General features: G+C 30.3%; 2 protein-coding genes and 1 long non-coding RNA gene across 8 annotated transcripts; 1 reads left to right on the top strand and 2 right to left on the bottom strand.

The window, feature by feature from the left end:
• Positions 1–287: 287 nt before the first annotated feature.
• On the bottom strand, positions 288–3,280 carry LOC143343252 (dolichyldiphosphatase 1). Of its 2 annotated transcripts, XM_076767938.1 has the most exons (6): positions 3,202–3,280; positions 2,313–2,559; positions 1,926–2,026; positions 1,682–1,857; positions 1,393–1,620; positions 288–1,317 (listed from the first exon to the last, which is right to left on the bottom strand). In XM_076767938.1, exons 2-6 carry the CDS (start codon positions 2,557–2,559, stop codon positions 1,188–1,190), a joined length of 882 nt encoding a protein of 293 aa, XP_076624053.1. In that variant the 5' UTR covers positions 3,202–3,280; the 3' UTR covers positions 288–1,187. The 2 variants fall into 2 exon arrangements, with proteins under 2 accessions (XP_076624053.1, XP_076624054.1); XM_076767939.1 differs by lacking the exon at positions 3,202–3,280 and having other exon boundaries at positions 2,313–2,537.
• A 109-nt stretch (positions 3,281–3,389) lies between these two features.
• Marf1 (meiosis regulator and mRNA stability factor 1-like protein) lies at positions 3,390–14,332 on the top strand. 5 transcript variants are annotated; one of them, XM_076767931.1, is made up of 26 exons: positions 3,390–3,524; positions 3,611–3,709; positions 3,988–4,353; positions 4,554–4,697; positions 4,796–5,077; positions 5,455–5,621; positions 6,361–6,455; positions 6,601–6,799; positions 7,025–7,187; positions 7,260–7,464; positions 7,539–7,627; positions 7,708–7,833; positions 8,129–8,281; positions 8,352–8,750; positions 8,980–9,155; positions 9,223–9,392; positions 9,457–9,668; positions 9,732–9,882; positions 9,972–10,147; positions 10,225–10,608; positions 10,687–10,890; positions 11,112–11,382; positions 11,468–11,841; positions 11,919–12,008; positions 12,083–12,464; positions 12,552–14,332. In XM_076767931.1, exons 3-26 carry the CDS (start codon positions 4,027–4,029, stop codon positions 12,605–12,607), a joined length of 4,995 nt encoding a protein of 1,664 aa, XP_076624046.1. In that variant the 5' UTR covers positions 3,390–3,524; positions 3,611–3,709; positions 3,988–4,026; the 3' UTR covers positions 12,608–14,332. The 5 variants fall into 5 exon arrangements, with proteins under 5 accessions (XP_076624046.1, XP_076624048.1, XP_076624049.1 ...); XM_076767933.1 differs by having other exon boundaries at positions 3,391–3,517; XM_076767934.1 differs by lacking the exon at positions 3,611–3,709 and having other exon boundaries at positions 3,399–3,517.
• On the bottom strand, positions 7,414–10,784 carry LOC143343253 (uncharacterized). The gene is made up of 4 exons (XR_013079938.1): positions 10,680–10,784; positions 8,493–10,600; positions 7,796–8,093; positions 7,414–7,591 (listed from the first exon to the last, which is right to left on the bottom strand). It is a non-coding gene; the product is annotated as an uncharacterized LOC143343253 (long non-coding RNA).
• Positions 14,333–16,962: the final 2,630 nt, after the last annotated feature.

Genomic DNA, 16,962 nt, shown 5'->3' on the forward strand with positions numbered 1-16,962 from the left:
AATTAATGTAAAAAATTATTAATTTATTGTATGTATATAGCATATAGTTTCTTTTAAATGCTTACTTACTTTTATTTATGCCTTTTTTTTCTTAATTGCTTAATATGAAATAGGTATATGAACTTTAATAAATATTGAAACCTTTAGAAGTAAATAAAGGAACTATATACAATGTTTGGAATTATAAAAATGATGAAAAAGTATTTTGTATTTATGTACATGAAACAAAAAATTAGTGACACGTACTGACAAAGTATTTACACATATTTAATAAGTAACGTACAAAATAAATAATAAAAAGTGTAGTTTTAACAATTCAATAACAACTCTGTCTAAAACTAGGATATAATAACTTTGAACAGTAGTGATGAGTCTTACTAACATTCTTTGTTTAAACTTTGTTTGGTATTGACAAAGTATCGCCACAGTTTAATTTACATTGGAGATGTTAAATAAACGATCATTACCTAATATCAGTTAATATTTTATATATTGCATATTTTATTATGTTATTGCACTAAATTTTATTTATTTTTTAAAATAGTCAATTATAGTTCTGTTTACAAAATTACAAAGAAAATTTGTCTTTACAAAACAAAAGAACATGTTATGTATATGTATCTAACCGTGAAGATTAATGAAGATAATAATGTTATTTGTCAAATAATTTATGCAAAATTATAAAAACTTAATCATCAAAACGTATACGTATAGTAGTATAAACGTGAAAATTTGTATACAAAATTTGTACTAATACCTTATACATTTAAATGTTTCTTTAAACAAACTTCGGTGCCAATAATTACCCTTTGCGCTCGGCTGTCCTCTTTGAGAGGACATCTTAAATCTAGCAAATAATTTGGATGTACCCTCTAAGGGAACATAAAGAGATTATTGCTTTAAAGTGATATAGGACAAAATAGGTAAGCGGAAAATTAAAAAAAAAAAAGATATGTTTCCTTGGAATTTTTACTACCTAAATCTTAAAAAAGAGTGTTTGAATTAGTGGTAGGCGATCGAAGAAAAGTCTCCGAGTGCAAAGGGTTAAAGACATTTCTTTGAGCCAAACGAATTTCGAATTTTTTAGTTTCGGCCGACCGAAGGAATGATATCACTTTTCTTTTAACATTTACTATTCAGTCATTTATTTCCTATTTGTTGTCAGCCCATTGGCCAGACATTAGACGTCATTGCAACTTCATTGATACAAGTTTTCGTGAGCGTGCTCGTGCCTCTGTACGAATATTTCTATATTCGAACCATAGAATATTAGGAATTAATGTTGTATCACGTAATAGTAGGTACTCTGATATCCGCCTGAAAATATAATACTACTCATAATACACAAGTTGCAAACAGTACACAATTTAAATTATGAAAATAGTAACCTACCGTGAAACTATTATAGGAAAAATTGGTGTAAGTACTACATGTGTTATTATAAACCATACTGCTCCCAAGATAATTCCTATGAATGCACCACATAGGACTTGAGAATTAGTATGATATAATAAATAAACTCTACTGTATGTCACTAAAACTGCAATAATTATACAAGCAGCTATAACAATGAGTCTCCAAAATCTTTCCGAAACACTACTATTATTATTATGGTGTAACCTAGAAATATAAAAAAGTAAAAAATAACTCTGTCGTATATTAGCACATTAAAATAAATTACCTGATGCATATAAAAAGTATGATATATGCAGCAAAAAACCACATAAATTGTGCATGCATTGATGGCATACCATATTCAACATAAACATTACGTTCCATTGGTCTTGTTTCACAAATTGTATGTTTCAATATAAAATTTATACACTCATTAATTATAACACCACTAAAAAATGCAATCTAAAAATAAAAATCATTTTTAAACATGAATTGTAAATACAATTATTATTTTTAAAGTTTTTACTTACTGTATGTAGATCTCTTCTAAAGAGTATTAATGTTATAAAACCAGTTACAATAGCAAATGGTATTAAACTTATTAGAGCTAAGAATTTTCCGAGCAGATCACCTGTAATTATAAAATTTAAATTAGAATATAATAAACGAAATCTAAACACGAGGAACAATACATGCACAAACTTCAAACCAAAATATTTTGATAAAAAAAAGAAAATTAGGGTAATAAAAAATAATTCTAAATGTAAAACACAAATAATATAAGTTGAATATCGTTGTTTCTTTTAAAAAAATGAAATATTTTTTAGGCGAAAGGAACATATTTACCGACAAAATTTACACGTAATCAAAATGTAAAAATGAGCTAAAGTTTTGTTAAAAAATTAAAAAGTACTTACCTTGGGGATACTCAACTAAAGTAAGAGACAAGGGAATCCATTCTGGTTTTTGCATAGCATCTACAAGATGCGATTTCAATTCACTAAACGATTCGTCTTCTAACGATGCCATGTTATCGAAATTTTTGAAGTGACCATAACTCAGACGACTCACCGCGCAGCAACAATCATGGAATCCGTGAAATAGTAGTAGAAACCGAGCAGCAACTTCATTGTGTATGCAATCTAATGAGATTTCACATTGCATCTAGAATATATTTAAAAAAGTCTTTTTGCTTGTTTTTACTAGTATCCATTCATTTGACCAATCGGCTCGTACTAGTATACGTCCGGCAGTGCTTGTCGGTAATTGTCAGTGCTGTCAAGTATAAGCTCCCGCACTGATATACGTTACAATTTTCATGATATTAACTAGTTTCATTTAATTAATTCAGAGTTAAACCTATTAATACAATGAAAACGAATGATACTAAAAGAAAATACGATTAATAATTCCTCCATAAAAAGATGAGATATAAGAAAGAATATACATATATATATTCCTTTATTGCTAGTGCTATAATATTTATTTTTTCGTATTACTATTTAGGAAATATGTTTTGATTGGGCCAATGCTTATACGATGTATAATAAATGCAAAGAAAAAAGAACAAATATTTTATTGTTTAATTCATAAAGTAATAAAATTAATATTTTTCGTAGTAATAAAAATTAATTGTTTCTATGATTAAAATTGAAATCACTTCGATAGTCGCAACCTGAATAAAGAAAATCACGTCACAATGATAGGACCGATAAGGCGGGAATTATGTTGAATAAGGCAGAAACATAGTAATGTCACATGTCATGTTACTTGATTCGTAGAAATTTTGTAGCACAGTGCACATACGGTTTGTCCAGTAGAGTGTGTCTGCTTTCTCCAACGCACCGCTAGGGACTATAGCAAATTCACCGTCGCTCTTCCCGATGCTTTCAATGTCTCAATTCTCAATTATGTCTGATCTAGCTACACAAGCTATACTGGTCGTAATCACGTGATTTTATTTACCTCGAGTGCGCCTATTGGATGCAGTATAGTGATGCAAGAGACGTAGTCACCGTTTGATGAGAACCGCCTATGATATGTATGCATGCGTGCTGCGCAAGAAGCGGGAGAGACAGTAAATCGGATGGTTACTCGTTACTTTACTCGGTGTTTGCTTCCTGTATATGGTATGAGTTTTGGCCATGAATTAGTACGGTGCATGTGTACGTACGTTTACGTTTTTAATTCGTGCGATGTTTTGTGCATTTTCTAGAACTTGTTAAAAGAATTGCATCAACTTTAAGTTTGACAACGTTCTGTACGGCTACACACTCAATACAAACTTTAAGATTGTAGTGAGTTAATATTTTAGGTAATATACGAATCTGTTGTATATTGTATTATACTGTATTATTGTATTTATATGTATTATTATTATAGAATCAACGATACTAGCGATAACGTTATATATGTATTTTATCAAAATGGGATACTAAAGTTTATCAATTTTAAGATAACGTGGTTTTATACGTTCATTGTCAATTTTTATTATTCGCTTCTATTGTGTTTGTTACATAGTAGTAGAATATTACTTTTACTTTTTGTTTTCCAGTAAAATATATTTTATCGTCTGTACTATTTTGGTTATAGGTTATATACTGGAATGATAAATGATATTCTATAAAACACATGGCAGACGAAAATATTATGGATTATCAAGCACTTTGTGCGAATGATGAAGAAGAAATTGAAGATCTAAATGAGAGACTAATACAGTTATTATTTGCACAGAAAGTTTTATCGCAAAATGCTCAAAGTACCATACCTCGATCATTGGATAGTATCAGCACCAATAAAGACAGCTTTAAAATTGAAAATAAAACATCTGCCTCACCATTGCTTAGTCATTATAAATATGATCATTCCTTTTTACATCATGACAGTCCAGTCAATTTGCCTGCATCTCCAATTTATCTTCCACCTATTGGTGTATTTTGGGATATAGAAAATTGTCATGTTAGTATGGAATTAGATCTTGTAAATGCATTGACATAATTATTTTTTAGTACTTCAAATTTAAAAAATTTATTTTCAATTTTTATTTTAATAAATTACAGAATGTTATTTATTTATAGAAGAATTCTTTGTTATAAACAAAATTAACAAAATATATTACTTGACCATATAAAATACACATTTGTATAAAATTATTACAGGTTCCAAAAGGAAAGTCTGCTATGGCGGCAATACAAGTAATTCGAGACAAATTTTTTAGTGGTTACAGGGAAGCAGAATTTATTGTAGTTTGTGATGTTTGTAAAGAAAGTAGTCAGGTCGTGAAGGAATTAAATGATGCTCAGGTAAATTCGTTTAATGTGTTCTTTGAAGATTTTATTATATATCCTAGATAGTTCCATTTATAATGTAATGTTTCATTCATAAATCTTATGTGATTTAGATTAATTTAATACATGTTGCTACAAGGTGTAAAAATGCTGCTGATGAAAAGCTCAAACAATCTATTAGGAGGTTTGCTGATATTCATGGAAGTCCAGCAGCTATAATTTTAATATCTGGTGATATTAATTTTGCTGCTGATCTCAGTGATTTACGTTATAGAAAAAGAATCCATGTGATACTTTTACACATGAAGAATACTTCTGAAGCATTAATACTTTGTGCCAATGAGCATTATGACTTTTCAGAATTAATGGAATCACTGCCGTCCAGGACTGTGGAGGTAATGGACTTGTTAATATTAAAATTTGTTTTCAGATACTGTATTCTTATTCGTTTTTATATTTCTTTTTTTTTATTAAGAAAAAATTTGAACTTTTGATAATTACATAATAAACTGCTTTATTATAAATTTCATGCGTGTTTTTATTCATATGTAATTTATTATTTTCTAGAACTATATATGTGTATTTATTTGTTCATTATTACTAACATATCTATGTACTCGTCATGTATGTGTATGTTTGAAGTATATAAGAGTGTTTGTTTTTTCTGGAATTAACTGTGAAGTAGTGCAATAATTCTTTTGTTTGTTTTTACCTTTAATTGTATAAAAATGTAGATATTTTTAGAATTTCGTAATATTTATGTTCCTTCCAGGTTACCACATTTTATGACTTACTAGCTAGTAACCTTCCTGAAGATCAAGATGTTATGTCCGTTAAGCGTCGTCTTAAACAATTGTCTGAAAACTTTGGTGGCCGAGTAGTAGAAATCCAATCAAATACTGCAGTTGTACGTTTTACTTCACAAATTTATGCAGAAAGGTATATATATTTTTGTTATTTTGATCCTTTATAAATATCGTCTTACGCGTTCATCATTTACTTAGTTATTTAAGAAGTATCTTTGTCTCTTAAAAGATAGAGGTAACAATTTAATTGTAACACAAGTAATAACAGTATCATTTCTGTATTTAAATAACCCGCTCTATGTACAACCAATCATTCGTCTCTATTTACAGACATCTTATTGGGTTATTCGGTGTTAAGAAAAAAAACTGTGCTAGAAGTAGTAGGGATAAATACATAAATAAGATAGAATTTAAACAGGGAATAGCAATGTAACGTACATAGTGGCACGCTAGAGAGATCACAATTTTGATTTGTTTAACATTTGTTTCATTTATGTATGTGTATTATAGCAATTATTGTTAAAAAGTTTTGTTTAATATATTGTTATTATTTATAATTTTATTTATTCGTATTAAAATGTTGACATGATCCAATGATTTTATTTATATTTAAGGTAAGTTAGTAATATATATATTTGGTGACAAAAAGTTATTATAATATGACGTGGGTAAGAATATTTAATGAAATGTACATTTAAAACAAGAAGCATAAGTTTCTTCAGAAAATTGATTGATTTCTTAATTTATGTTATAAACATATTTAGTGTGTTCTTGAAGGTCATTTATAGACAGATTTGATTATCTTGTGTATTGACCCCTTGTAACTACAGTTAGTCTGCTTTGCTCAATAACAATGTGACTTTTTCTGGTAGGGCTCAGAAGCGTATGGATGGAAGACTTGTTCTTGGTTCGAAAATTTCTGTAAAATTTCAAAAAGAGCAGGGGAGTAATTTTCAGAAAACTCCAGGTATACTCACTAGATATGTAATGTAGTTTGTTTCTTTTTTAAAAATTTTGCGTTTTATTGTTAAAGTTATGAAACTAACAATAATAACAACAATAAAGTGTGTTAATGTATAATATTTTTTTACAATATATTTTGATAATTCTAGGAAAGTTTATAAATAGAAATCGTGCTGTAAGTGAATCAGAAATTGTTACTAGTTCTTCAAGACAAATGTATAGTACAAGTACTTCGGTAACGGGCGGGAGAACGCTTCAAATTCCACATTATCAATCTTCAATTCCAGTTATTGGAACATATGGTTCAGCATGGAATTCTCATTGTGCTCCAGTTTCTGCACCAGCAACGTAATTAATTTTATACAAATTAGTCATAATATAAAAGTAGCCTTTTACAAATGATGAATTTCCGAGGAGAGCCTTAGAATCGCGAGTAGATGACATTTTATCCTTGCTGATTTGGGCTATGAAATTGTAAAAGCTTTGATCTTATCTGATATAACATTCAAAAGAATAATGATACAATTGGTATAAATTTATCGATACTTGATGTTCTTCTATTTGTATTTACAGAGTTATTCAATCTCCGTCTGGTTTTGTTGGGAGATCATATTCAAATAGTAATAATGTAGCTTTTAATAGAGCATATAATGAACTTGCAAGGGTCCAATCACCATTATCGTGGCAAATCTCTGGTCCACAGCAATTTGGTCATATGTGGGAGGAACAATATAAAGTTTGTACTTTTACAGATCAGTTTAAAATGTAATCATTTTTTCTTTGGTAATTAATAATTAATAATTTCAAGGTTGAAAAGACAAAAGTGCTTAGTAGGAGACTCCACATCCCGCAGGCTCGGGATAATACAGCTACAAATAATGTAGCTTCTCGAACTCCCGAGAGTTTAAGACGTATCAAAGGAACATGTACTTCTTTTGTTCAACCGCCAGAATGGGCTGGACCAAGGCAACAACATCCTCCATTGAATGCTTCAACCAGTTTCAATGGAAATGGTTTGTATTTGTTCTTTTATTTCTATTCTTATAAAGTTGAAAGTAGCGATCACTTTATTTTTGTTACATTATAGCGCATTCTCAGTCAAGTTCGTTCAAACGTCGTAGTCCATCTCCATTGTATGATCTACAATCACGAGAGCGAAATCAGTGGAACGGACAAGTATAAAATAAATTAAATATACGATACGAAGAAAAACATTTATACATATTCTAATTGTTTACTTTTTTTGTTTTTTTAAGAATCAAAAATCTGTACGTAGAACCAGAACACCTTCACCTTACGAGAATAACATACAGACAATGAGTCAGCAATGTACAAACACTTCACCTTATCATCCAAGTGATGCAGAAAATGAAGAAGTTGAGGTATTTGAACTTTTAAAGATGTTTTATTTCTATTAGATAAGTACAGTGATCTTCTGACTTGAAGTTTCGCGGGACGACACAGGGGCAAAGGGAGTCGGACCGTCCATTTATCTATCTCGCTCCCTTGCTCTCAGTCAGTCCACATGTATGTGTAACTGCCGCGATGAATAGCGAGCGAGAGATCAATGTACATGTGGGAATACGTGTATCTCTTCTACTTCTCCCGCATTCCTTCCGCGGGACTTCAAGTGAGGCGACTACTGTAGATAATAATATATAATTGTTGGTACGTTAGAAATTCTTCAATCCAATAAATAATCACAATGGAACTTCGGTGAACAATGAAACATGCACACCTATTGAATTACAAGTAACTAACATAGACCAAAATATTAATCCAACAAAACTAAGACATATGCTCGCTTCTATATTCCTGGAACATGTGGTGGTAAATTATAATACATATAATTACATTACCATTAATGTAAATGTCGTTATTTATATCGACTTGTTTTTAGGTGTTAAATGTGTCTATTTTTATACAGTCTGATGGTAACTTTGCTGCAAGTGTCAAAGTTCCATCTTTGTCGGACGCGCAATATGCAATTTCTCAATTACATCGTCGTAAATTAGGATATAAACGTATTTTAATATCTTACGCTCATAGCGGTCGAGTAAGCCCTCAAGTTATACGGGCGCAAATTGTAATGTTGCTACAAGAAGTGCCAGGTCACAAACTTCCCCTGTTCAAATTCCGCGAAATGTATGAGAGTCGTTTTATGATTACCATCAGTATTTCGGAATTATATAAAATGAAGGATGTCTGTATTATTACCGAAGACCCTAGTGGCAGAATGGTTTCTCTTAATCCAGATCACAGAAATACGCCATCACCATGTTTAAACACTACAACTCAGGTATATTGATATATATTTTAACGTTGTTTAAATGTTAGATGTACTATGATGGATTATTAAAGCCGAGTTTGAGCTTTTCTAGTGAAAGTAGAGCCATTGTTCCTTTTACTGTTGAAATGCTGTGACGATATTTTTAAAGCGATACAAACTTTCTGAAATAATAGACGTGAAATGTTTATATAAGTGTATAAATAGTACACAAAGCGTAAAGTGAACGTTTAATTTGTAGGAGGAACAAGTAGAGTTACCATATTGTACTACTCATACGCTAAAACCATGGTTTGATAAAGGATGGGCTGAGCAAAAAGTAGCATCACTTCCTAATGTAAAAATTTCTTTAAAACTTCTTGATCCACGTATACATCAGTTACTAACTACACATAATGGAAGTTTACCACTGCCTAGGTATATTATATACAAATATTTTTATTGAATTTCGAAAATTCTATTATCATTAGATTAATTTTTTTAGTTTGCCAAATTGTTATGAAGCTGAATTTAAAGAAAAACTACAAGTGGTTGAAAATGGGGTACCTTTGGAGCATTTGGTATCCTGTTTATCATGTGTAGAATTAAAACAGGGTATTGGTAGTGTAAAATATCTTGTTTGGACAGGGAATAAAATGCAAGATAGTAACGAAGGTAAATTTCTTTCTTTTTTACACTTTAATGACATACTGCAAGTGTACCATTTTATTTTTTTTAGAAAATAAGTGTGTGAGTCCTCCACTTGCCAATCAGTTAGCACTTTTTAGTCGCGAATTAGTTGATCTTTTAAAAACTGCTCCACACTGCCAATTACTGTTTAATCGATTTATACCTGCATATCATCATCATTTTGGAAGACAGTGTAGAGTTGCTGATTATGGATTTACTAAATTGATCGACTTATTAGAAGCACTCACACATACTGTACAAGTAAGTAAAATAAAACTTAGGTAAATTTAAACTTATTCTTGAAATTTACATTATATATCTTAGGTAATGGGCGAAGGAAATAATCGCGTAGTAACATTGTCTCATCGCGCTCAAGTACGTCGTTTTACATCTGACCTGTTGAGAGTTTTAAAATCTAAGGCTAGTAAACAAGTTACACTTTCAGATTTTCCAAGCGTTTATGCTAGAGTAATAGGTAAATATTTTGTATCCTACTAAATTGTAATCATAGTCATGTAATCATACATGTTATGAAGAGAAAAAGTAAACATAAAAATTGTACAGCTAAACCATGGGATATCGTGGATTACGGTGTTTGTGAAATAGATGATATACTTCGTGAAGTATCGGAAAACGCTGTCGTTGTCACTACAATCAATGGTGGTGATAAAATGATAGCTATTCCTAAGCGAGAACAAACTGCAGAAGAAATTGAGCGAACGAAACAGTTCGCTTTAGAGGTAAGGTAGAAGTGTATTAAAAATACTCTAGGAAATTAATTCGATATTTATAAAAAATATGCTTACGTTTTGTATAGGTTATAGAATTGTTACGACATGTACCCCAATGTAGAATGCAGTTTGATAAATTTGTGCCTTCTTATCATCATCATTTTGGTCATCAGTGTCGCGTATCAGATTACGGGTTTACTAAGTTAATTGAATTATTTGAAGCTATACCTGATGTAGTCAAGATCGAAGATGATAATTCGGGAGAAAGGCAAATTTCTCTAATAGAAAAGCAAGGTCTTCGTGTACTTTCTGAACAAATATCAAAATTAGTTACACGATCCAGAGGTTTTCTTAATGTTTCAAACATTGCGCACAATTTTTTACATCAGTTTGGTTATGAGTTAAAACCAGAGTTATTTGGATGTACATCTATGTTACAACTTATGCAAAAACTTGAAGATTCTGTAAAGGTACTGAGCCTTAACATCCAAATTTATATTTAACATTAAAAGTATGTATATTAATTCGTGGGTTTACCAACCTTTTAGATTATTCATTTAGCAACTCAACCAGCAATTATAATGATAGATAAATCTCAGTTGCAACTATTAACTCTACAGTGCCGTCGAGTGTTGATGAATCAATCTCAATACAGAATGCCAGTTAAAGAATTTCAAAAACTCTATACGCAGTATTATTTGAAGCCATGTAACATGGACGAATTTATGAAAAATTTATCTAATGTAGTTCGGGTAAGTTATAGTTTAATCTTAGTGTCCTTCGAGAAAAAGGTTCCGTCTTTTTTTTTAACATTGCAGTTAACTTTTCCAGGAGTCAAATGACCAATGTTCAGTGTGTCATTTGTCCCTTAAAAAAATTAGCTGCAATGTTGGTGAAACATCAAAATATTCTCCTCAAAAGACATAGCTTATTTCTGTAAGTAACTTGCATAATTATATACATATTATTACAGTTCACAACGGTGAATGACGAGCAGTTAATAGAGCTTACACCATTACATTGTTTTGCTTGTGATTTATATCGTGTAATGATGAATTATGGCGGAACGTTGAAGCTCTCACAGTTTGAGACAGCGTACTTGTCAACTACATGTTCTGTCTGTAAACCTGTAGAATACGGGTATTCAAACATTCTTACACTTTTGCAAGCTTTACCTTGTACTGTTACACTGAAAGTATCACGACAAAAAAAAAACATTATATCTCTTAACAAAAAACTTGCTGGTAAATGTAAAACTATATATGCGTAACTGTCTAAAACTTGTTGGTGCTTCAAAGATTTTCTAATTCGATTTTATTTCATAAATAGCTGTTGGTATACCATTACCACCGACGTATAGATCAGCATCGTCATATCGTGATACGGATTCTAGTAATGAATCGTTTGAAAGCGATTCTTCTTCTCGCATAAACATTTCCAACACTTCAAGTGCGGTAAAAAAACGTGCAAAATGGATAGGACAAACGATCGAAAGTCAGCATTCTTGGAAGCAAATTGATAAAAACAGTATGTGGTCAAAGGAATCTGATAAGGATTGGAAAACATCGTCTTCAGAAGATCAATTGGTTCCTTGGTCATTACAAGAGAATGGAAGTGAAAGCTTTCTTAAAAGCTTAATGCGTACTCCGATTATGCCGCACGGTTTTCCACCGCCTCCTCCTAAACCAGATTCTCCGCCCGAGGTATTTTTTAACATTATTTTGTGGATATGCTTTTCTTACTAACATACAAATTACTAATAAAGTTTGTTCAATCATAGAATTTAAGTAAGAATCAGTGGGAATCTTCAGTTTGGATGACTCCAACAAAGTTTACATATCCACAGGATGAACACGCTACCAATGTGCAGGTAAATAATTCTTTTAATACTGTACATTATCACTGGCGTAGTTTATAATTTCATTGCATTTTTTGTATTAATAGGTCCCTCCATTAACGTTACCTCCTTCCTGGAGTCAAATTGTATCCGATAATAGTACGTTTAACTTATTATCGCCGACAAAAAATTTATTACCCGCTGCGGCAAATCCTTTAAATCCGCGTACTTCACCTTACTTTTCTTCCAAACGTAATATTGTCATTGCTCCTCATCCTTCTGAATTGCCACTTCCGTCACTCTCTTTGACTCCCAAAAAAAGTGTGTCTTCGGAAAACATTTTATTTGCACAAACTTTCACGTGCAAGCAAGAAAAGATTGTCGATTGTTCAACAGAAGATGTAACTGTTACGAGTACTGAAAATGATAGCAGTAACACGGAGGATGGTGATAATGATAACGAAAAACACGATACTCCCACAAAGCAGTGTAAGTAGCTTGCAGTATTAATCATTATTTTATTTGTAATCATATGTTGTTGAAACTGTCATAATAAAAACTACTCGCTCTTTACAGTATTCACAAGCAAACGTCGTTTAGCTGCGCAGTTTAATCAACCCATTAAATCATAAAGAATGGAACAAGTTTGCAAATGTACAAACGTATCATACGATAAAAGCAAAGAAGCCGAAACACATTTTTTAGTTTTGAGATGTGTTATTGTGATTGGATAAAGAAGGGATACATGGCATCTCGGTAGGCTATCACACAGTAGGCTTAATACCTATACACCGTTTCCTAAATGGTAGGTACACCCTCCTCATTTATATTTGAAATATATGGTAATAATATATCGATTTGATACATACACGATAAAGAAAAGAATTCATTTTCAAGAAGTATGAAAAAAATATATATAAATATTTATATGGTCCAGTCAAATTAGATATAAAAATACTAAAAATTGGAGAAAGTACCCAACACAAATTTTCGTACATAATATTGTTACAAATGTTTCGAAAAATGATGTAAGCCATCGATCAATTTCAATGTAATGACAGCAGCGAGTATAAATATGTAACGAAAAGTTGTCAAATTGGTACTTTTTTCATAAAATCCTTTATATTTCAGAAACGAGCAGTCCTACGTGAAATATAAAAATTGCTAGTTATAGATATTAAAATTACCTATGACACAAGATATGCATTACGTTCGAATTGAGTGATGATTAGTTAAGTTGAAAAAAAATAAAAGCCGTCAAAATACAAGAACTCGAAAATCGTTGATAATTTTTTAAAAAATTGACGTGAAACTTTGAAAATTGGGTGAAATATTGGCCTTTTGATTATAAATGTATGCACCAAATTTCAAATTGATGTTTTTTTATTTTTTAAGAAAAGTACCTTTTTACGAACATTTAGGGGTCATGAACATGATTTGTTTATGAACGTTTTTCCAAAACTCGTCTCAAAAGTGTACAATCGAGTGAATGGTTTTTGCTCCGCGATGATATGATCTACAATAAAAGTTACTCCAATTTTTCACGAAATTGAAAATGTACTGTATTTTTTTAAAATTTTAGCGCCGCTAAATGCAAAAAATAAGTCTTACCAGTAGTTTTATGTCAATGCTATTATCATGTCAATCATCTAATCCTAACCTAATGCATATTTCATGAAAAAAGTATCATTTCACAATTTTTCATTATTCATTTATAGTCGCTGTTGTTATCACATTGAAGTTGATTGATGGTTTATATAATTTTTCAGAACGTTTGTAACAATATTATGTAATAACATTTGAGTTGCGAATTTTTTTCAGTACAAAATCTAATTCGACCGAACCAATATACTTAAGTAGCTATGATTTTTTATTTGAATATGTGAATAACTGTGCGGCGTTTATACCGAGTGATGTGTATTAATTGTATTGCATATAAAATTCATGTAGCATTTGTCACACTGTGATATAGAATAGAAAGAGAGTACAAATGATATAGCAATAAATGAAGGCAAATTGAAAATAGGCAATGATTGTGTACATTCATAGGTTTGGGCCATTTTCTTATGTTTAATTGCATTATTTTCCTTATAAAAAAGTTATATTTCAATAAAATATTAATTTTATTATGATTCGTAGTAATATTATTAATGAAATCATTTATAAATTAAAGCATATGTTTGAAATCAAATTCCTTTTATAACTACAAAGTATTGGTCGTATTTTTACCTTATTTAGTGAATTATTTGCCATAATTTAAATTTTATCAGCCCAATCCTACTGACTCATTGGAAATTATTGTCACAGAGAACGAATTGTATTCAGAGTGTCAAGGTATAGTATTTAAATAATTATATCCAACTATGATGTCCTTATCAACTATGATATCGAATACAATTTATTTTTATCAGATATTAATCTACCATGTATTTTCATGTGTACAATTATTTTTTTTTATTTGCGTCAGTAATTTCCCTACATTATTATCTGTTCGTTTTTATAGCATATGTGATTTTTTAATTGTATTATGAATGAATGTGTTTTGAATATTTTGATGATAACTGAAAATATTGTATGATATTTTTAAATGTCATACTATTTCATTGTCTACAAGAAAATGTTTTTAATCGAAGGAATATTTATCAACATTAATGTAATAGTCATTATCGAATAGTTAAAAAATTACAAGAATGGCAAAAGCGTATGATACTTGGAGTTAAACTTTTATGAATTCTATTGAGATTAATTCATCAAAAAAATTGCTAGGCGGTAACAGGTAATAAATGCTTTATCGAAAATAAGATAAAAGGAGAATGTATAACTGTATCAATCGGATTTCAACATTTACTAATTGTTATTTTCAACAATGGTAATATTTTATTAGAATATTTTCTGTTTTCAGTACCAAATGAAAACAATTAAAAAAAAATATTCATGATGGCATTCATTATCTACAAAGGTACATTATTAGTAGATTTAATGCATATTACAAGAAAATGGTAGGAAAGATTGCTCTCTTTGAGAATTGTATAAATGATCTTGTTGATCTCATATTTTACTTTAATTATTAAGGAACTTTTTATTAAAAATGAAATGTGTATACAATTTCACAGACGCGAGGAAGTCCAAATCATATTTTGTAATTGTTATGGCTTGCTAAATTCGAAGTACTATTAATTGCCACTATGTAATCTAAGTTTGGTACATTGCTAAAAGAATGAAAGAATAATGATGCAGTATCAATGAATCTAATGATATTAAAATTCACAATTCGTTAATTGACAATCATGTATTAATATTTTTAAGAGGCTTCCTAGTATTCTACGATCATTAAAAAGCTTCTATTAATTTATTTGGAACATACCAGATAATTTTGTTACATGTTATATATTTATTGCGTAAGAATGGATTTTATTGTATTTTATATTTACATTAAGGAGAAGATAATTTTTACTTTGCTTTTTAAATTGTATAAATCAGACAATTTGGATTTTCTATTAGTCATAATAAAACAATTTTTTATAATAAAAAAAATTTTAATTATGTGAATTTAGAATCTTTAATATTGTACACTTATGTAAATGTTTTCATAAGAAACCTATTGTTTAGTATATGATTTGTATTAAATTTGATGCGTCTAATTTGTAATAACATTCCGACTAATAGAAAATTAAATTGTATTTTATGCAAGAAATGTCAAAATACATAATGCTTTGTAATAAATAATTGTATTTGAAAGTTTTATTGTAATAATGAATGTAAACAAAATTGTAAAGTATAAATGATCAATGAAATCTTTTAAACAAGTATTTAATAAAATAATTTGTTATACATGTACAATAGATGTTTTTATATTCTATTGCAATAAGAAATTAATAAAAAAAGAAAGAATCTCGAGATACATTATTGATTTTGCTACATGAGGTTCAATGGGTCAGTTCATGTTACCCCAATAGGTTGTCAATCAAGTTAACAAATTACTATTTATTAAATACGTATCTGCACTTTAATATCCTTGTATACTTAATTTAAATAAAATATGCAAAATATTGTTTACTTACAATTCCTTATGGATTTTCGTAACCTAAACTGACTGTCATACCGACCTATTTGAGAGGTGATTTTAGCGTTTTCTTCTCATGGATGGCGTCCGTTGAGAAACTATTCACTGAATTAGTTTGATAGATAAACAGACTGTAGTTGCGCGTAAATATATGCAAGTTGCGAAATACGAATTATTCGCGTTTCTTGATCTGGCGAAAATTGCAAATAGTTTGCATTAATTGTATAGTTCCATTTAGAATTGCACACGATAAGAACTTTTCGCATTTGCTTTATCAAATTCTAATTTTGGGAATCAGGCCTCGATGTTACTAATCCGAGTAATGTAAAAGTATCTTGACTTTAGAACAATATAACAGCACAAGTGAATTTGCCGACGTTACCGACGTCGATGATCCGGTTAAATATGATTCTCAGAGTCATTGTCCATAAACACAGAGCGCGCTGTAAGACTACTGATTTTTTACGTGGTCAGTATTTAGGTTCGTTAGAACAAACTCTTATTGAATCGGTGGCGTAGACAATACCTAATTCGTGATTAAAGTATTGTTTATAAAAGATATATTTTTATTCCAAAACATGTAATGTAGATACGGTGAATGAAATGCGACTTTCTGAATCATAATTCATTGAAGTGCGTAATGTTGACAGATTCAAGAATCTTGTCATCTGCAACTATAAATTGACAAAAGTGTGAGTTATGTTTAATTTATACATTATATCGTCATCCATCAATATGGTTCTAAAGTCAAGTTATTTACGTTGTTCTAGTACGTAGGCTTAGTATCTTCGTTTTTTCATTTTGAAAAAATGAACGACGATCGCTTCGCGAGACATTGGACTTCCCCCCCACCCCCCTGGCCAACTAATTAGCGAGCGTTGGTGGGTACAGCGAGAGGGCGCCATTCCTCCTGTAAAAATTGTC

Source organism: Colletes latitarsis, chromosome 7, assembly GCF_051014445.1.
Source record: "Colletes latitarsis isolate SP2378_abdomen chromosome 7, iyColLati1, whole genome shotgun sequence".
NCBI classification, from domain to species: Eukaryota; Metazoa; Arthropoda; class Insecta; order Hymenoptera; family Colletidae; genus Colletes; species Colletes latitarsis.

What these genes read in the sequence shown, in the direction of transcription:
- Marf1 (XM_076767931.1), top strand. Translation starts at nt 4,027, where the DNA reads ATGGCAGACGAAAATATTATGGATTATCAAGCACTTTGTGCGAATGAT. An exon ending in CAGAAAATGAAGAAGTTGAG is followed by an intron (nt 7,834 to 8,128) that starts GTATTTGAACTT and finishes TTGGTACGTTAG; the next exon opens with AAATTCTTCAATCCAATAAA. An exon ending in AACCAGATTCTCCGCCCGAG is followed by an intron (nt 11,842 to 11,918) that starts GTATTTTTTAAC and finishes GTTCAATCATAG; the next exon opens with AATTTAAGTAAGAATCAGTG.
- LOC143343252 (XM_076767938.1), bottom strand. Translation starts at nt 2,559, where the DNA reads ATGCAATGTGAAATCTCATTAGATTGCATACACAATGAAGTTGCTGCT. An exon ending in TTAGAAGAGATCTACATACA is followed by an intron (nt 1,858 to 1,925) that starts GTAAGTAAAAAC and finishes TTTTATTTTTAG; the next exon opens with ATTGCATTTTTTAGTGGTGT. An exon ending in TTTCCTATAATAGTTTCACG is followed by an intron (nt 1,318 to 1,392) that starts GTAGGTTACTAT and finishes TTATATTTTCAG; the next exon opens with GCGGATATCAGAGTACCTAC.